At 37.6% G+C, this 3183-nt stretch overlaps 1 protein-coding gene and 1 pseudogene across 1 annotated transcript in view; one reads left to right on the forward strand and one right to left on the reverse strand.

The window, feature by feature from the left end:
* The window catches only part of LOC107699916 (serine/threonine-protein kinase TAO3-like), a 58624-nt gene extending 57661 nt beyond the window's left edge, over window positions 1-963 (forward strand). The window contains exon 19 of the mRNA XM_016501361.1: window positions 426-963. Coding sequence (XP_016356847.1) covers window positions 426-587 — 162 coding nt within the window. The 3' untranslated portion in view covers window positions 588-963. The remainder of the gene's footprint in view (window positions 1-425) is intronic.
* A 1256-nt stretch (window positions 964-2219) lies between these two features.
* LOC107699915 (phosphatidylethanolamine-binding protein 1-like) overlaps window positions 2220-3183 on the reverse strand; it is a 1574-nt pseudogene continuing 610 nt past the window's right edge.

Genomic DNA, 3183 nt, shown 5'->3' on the forward strand with positions numbered 1-3183 from the left:
AAACTTTTGAACTGTAGTGTATATTGTTAGAAAAGATTTCTATTTTAAATAAATGCTCTTCTTTTTAACTTTTTAATCATCAAAGAATCCTGAAAAAAAGTATCACAGGTTCCAAAGAAACGTGAAGCAGCAACAGTTTCCAGCTCTGATGATAAATCAGCATATTAGAGTGATTTCTGAAGGATCATGTGACACTGAAGACTGGAGCAATGCCCATACAATGTATTGTTGGCTATTGCTACAAATATACCCCAGCGACTTAACACTGCTTTTGTGCTCCAGGCTCACATATGTGTTTAATGAGTTCGTAGCGTTTTTAGCAAATTGTAAAGTAATCAAAGTAAGGCCTTTTTCAGGGATAATGTAGTCTACTGGTTCCTCTTAAGCTATGTCGGTTAGTTTGAGCTTCTGTCTTGTGTTTTCAGATTGAGGAGGAGCTGGCTTCTCTTCAGAAAGAGCGCACCGACCGAATCAAGCACCTGCTGGACCGTCAGGAGAGAGAAATCGACGCCTTCGATATGGAGAGCCTTCGTATGGGTTTCAATAACTTGGGTGCTTTGGACTATCCTAAAGATGACTACAGATGAGACAGAACACTCCAGCATCCTGCCTCTGTCCTGCTCGACCACTTCTCTGTTTTGTCGTTGTTTTTTTTGCAACAAATCTGCTTTTTTCTACTGACGGTCCTGTCAGTCCTCTGGGCTGGTGCGGATAACGTGCTGGATTACGTGCTTTAGTTGTCTCTTTTTATATATGAATATTATACACGAGACGATTAAATCTGTCACAGTGTTGATGTCGACGTTTTCTCGTGCAATGATAACACTTCCAGTGTAATTAAAATGAGAGATTTCAAGACAAAAGCAATATGAATGGGGGGTTTGTATTGCTAATTTTAATCTAGATGCACTTGTGCACAATTTTTTATTTTTGGCTAATTTTTTTGATAGGCTGTGTGATTTAATAATTTTTTTTATTTTAACATTTTTTTTTTTTTGCAGGCTCTTGCTGCTTGAATCTCTATTTGGTATTTATTCACCCACAGGAAATGAAAAAATGCCTTTTATTAAGTATTGAAGAAATTTGATAACGTTTGCATATTAAAACAAATTTAATAGTTGCTTCTGTGACTCCCGAGATTCTTATGGTAATTGAATATGATTTTTTTTTCATATGCACGATACCGTAATTCACCTCATCTGAGGTGCACAATGTGAATAATGCATACGTCAATCCTAACTTGTGGTACCTGCACAAAGGGCTGAAGGGGAAGGGACATGTATTTTGTGTATAGAAGGCTTTATGGAGAACTTATTTTCCTATTACATTTTAACTGAATTTCAATTTCTTTTTATATTCATGCACACACATCTATATATAATAAATGTTTCGCCCACTCTTTCCCTCCTGCAGTCGCTGGTGAAATTGTCTCATTTCATGATTGGGGTTTCTGTTTCGATTCTGGGCATCCTCTCCGGCTGTGTATTTTCTACAAAGTCTCAAATAGTGAACAAGAACGCTTTACTGTCGCATGCACTTTACATTTGTTTTCAGGTTAAGAGGCATGATTCTGTCAGAGCTTTTAATTATATTTGTAAATAAAGTGCTCATCACACAAGCGGTGTCTTATTGTAGTCTGGAACATTTTATTACAATGTGTTTATTTCCAGTATGCTGCAGTGAGAATTTTGTGAAATTAAAGGTGCGGCCACAAATCCAACTGAAATTTGCCTTGCATTTTATTTAAGAGTGCAAAGTCTTTTTTTAACTGAAGGCAGACTGCAATGTGACCCTGGATCACAAAACCAGTCATAAGGGTCAATTTTTTAAAATTGAGATTTATGCATCTTCTGAAAGCTGAATAAATAAGCTTTCCATTGATGTATGGTTTGTTAGGAGAGGATAATATTTGTCCGAGATACAACTATTTGAAAATCTGGAATCTGAGGCTGCAAAAAAATCTAAATATTGAGAAAATCATTGGCTATTGCTACAAATATACCCCAGCGACTTAAGACTGCTTTTGTGCTGCAGGGACACAAATGCTTCCAAGCGAAGTGATGTAAATGAAGGCATAGGTTGAAGTATCTTGATCAGTTCCCTTTCAATTCAACTAGAACTAAATATGACCTGAAACTCATCAGTTCTACACAGCTTTTAAAGCAAAGAACAGTTTAGTTTATTAGTGAAAATGTGCAGAAAAAGACAGAAATTCTACATTATTTGCCAGCAAGCTGTTGGTAAAGTTTGGGCACGTAGTCGTCCCACTCTGCCTGGAAGCAAGACCCTGCGATTGGAGCACCGAGGCCGTATTTCTTGCAGAAACACTGGATCTTGAATTTTCCACGGTTGTCTCCAGAGCGATTGGTGAGGACTGCTTCGGAGCAGCTGATGCTGCCTGACTGCTCATAAACCAGCCAGACGTAACGATGGAGGCCTGCAGAGAACCACACGCAAGCGTCACTCACCATAACACACCAACAAGCAATATATTCTGCCACATTAAAGGCATAGTTCATCCAAAAATAACACTTCTGCTACTATCTACTCACAGGCATGTTATTCGAAACCTGCATGACTTTAATTCTTATGCAGAACACAAAAGAAGATATTTTAAAGAACGCTGGCAACCAAAGCAGTTCAGTTTCGTTTGACTACCATCATATATATTTTTTTTTTCATATAATGAAAGTTTGGTTGAAAACATTTGGTAACACTTTATTTTAAGGTGTCCTTGTTACACGTTACGCGTACTTACTATTATACTTACTAACAATAAATTATGCATAATTACATGCAAGTAACCCTAAGCCAAACCTTAACCATTTGACCCTAGTGACTGGTTTTGTGCTCCAGGGTCACAAATGTATAGTTACACTGTAACAAGGACACCTTGAAATAAAGTGTAACATCCCAAACATTCTTTAAAATATCTTCTGTTCATCTTTATTTCAGTGATGATGAATATGGCTGACTGATCTGAAAATCTACCGAAATTTGGGGTCTTTTCGGCTGGGTGCGTCTGGATCGGTCATGGCCAGTGTGTACAGCTTACTGGGGTCACATGACTCCCACTCAATAGATGTGGGCCGATCCTGCACCTGCAGAATGAAAGTGAAACAACCTCAGATGCAAAGTGTGAATTCAACAATAATGATAATAAAAACTATAAATAAATAAATA

The sequence above is a fragment of the Sinocyclocheilus anshuiensis genome, unplaced genomic scaffold (genome assembly GCF_001515605.1).
Source record: "Sinocyclocheilus anshuiensis isolate Anshui unplaced genomic scaffold, SAMN03320099.WGS_v1.1 scaffold823, whole genome shotgun sequence".
In the NCBI taxonomy this organism is placed as follows: Eukaryota; Metazoa; Chordata; class Actinopteri; order Cypriniformes; family Cyprinidae; genus Sinocyclocheilus; species Sinocyclocheilus anshuiensis.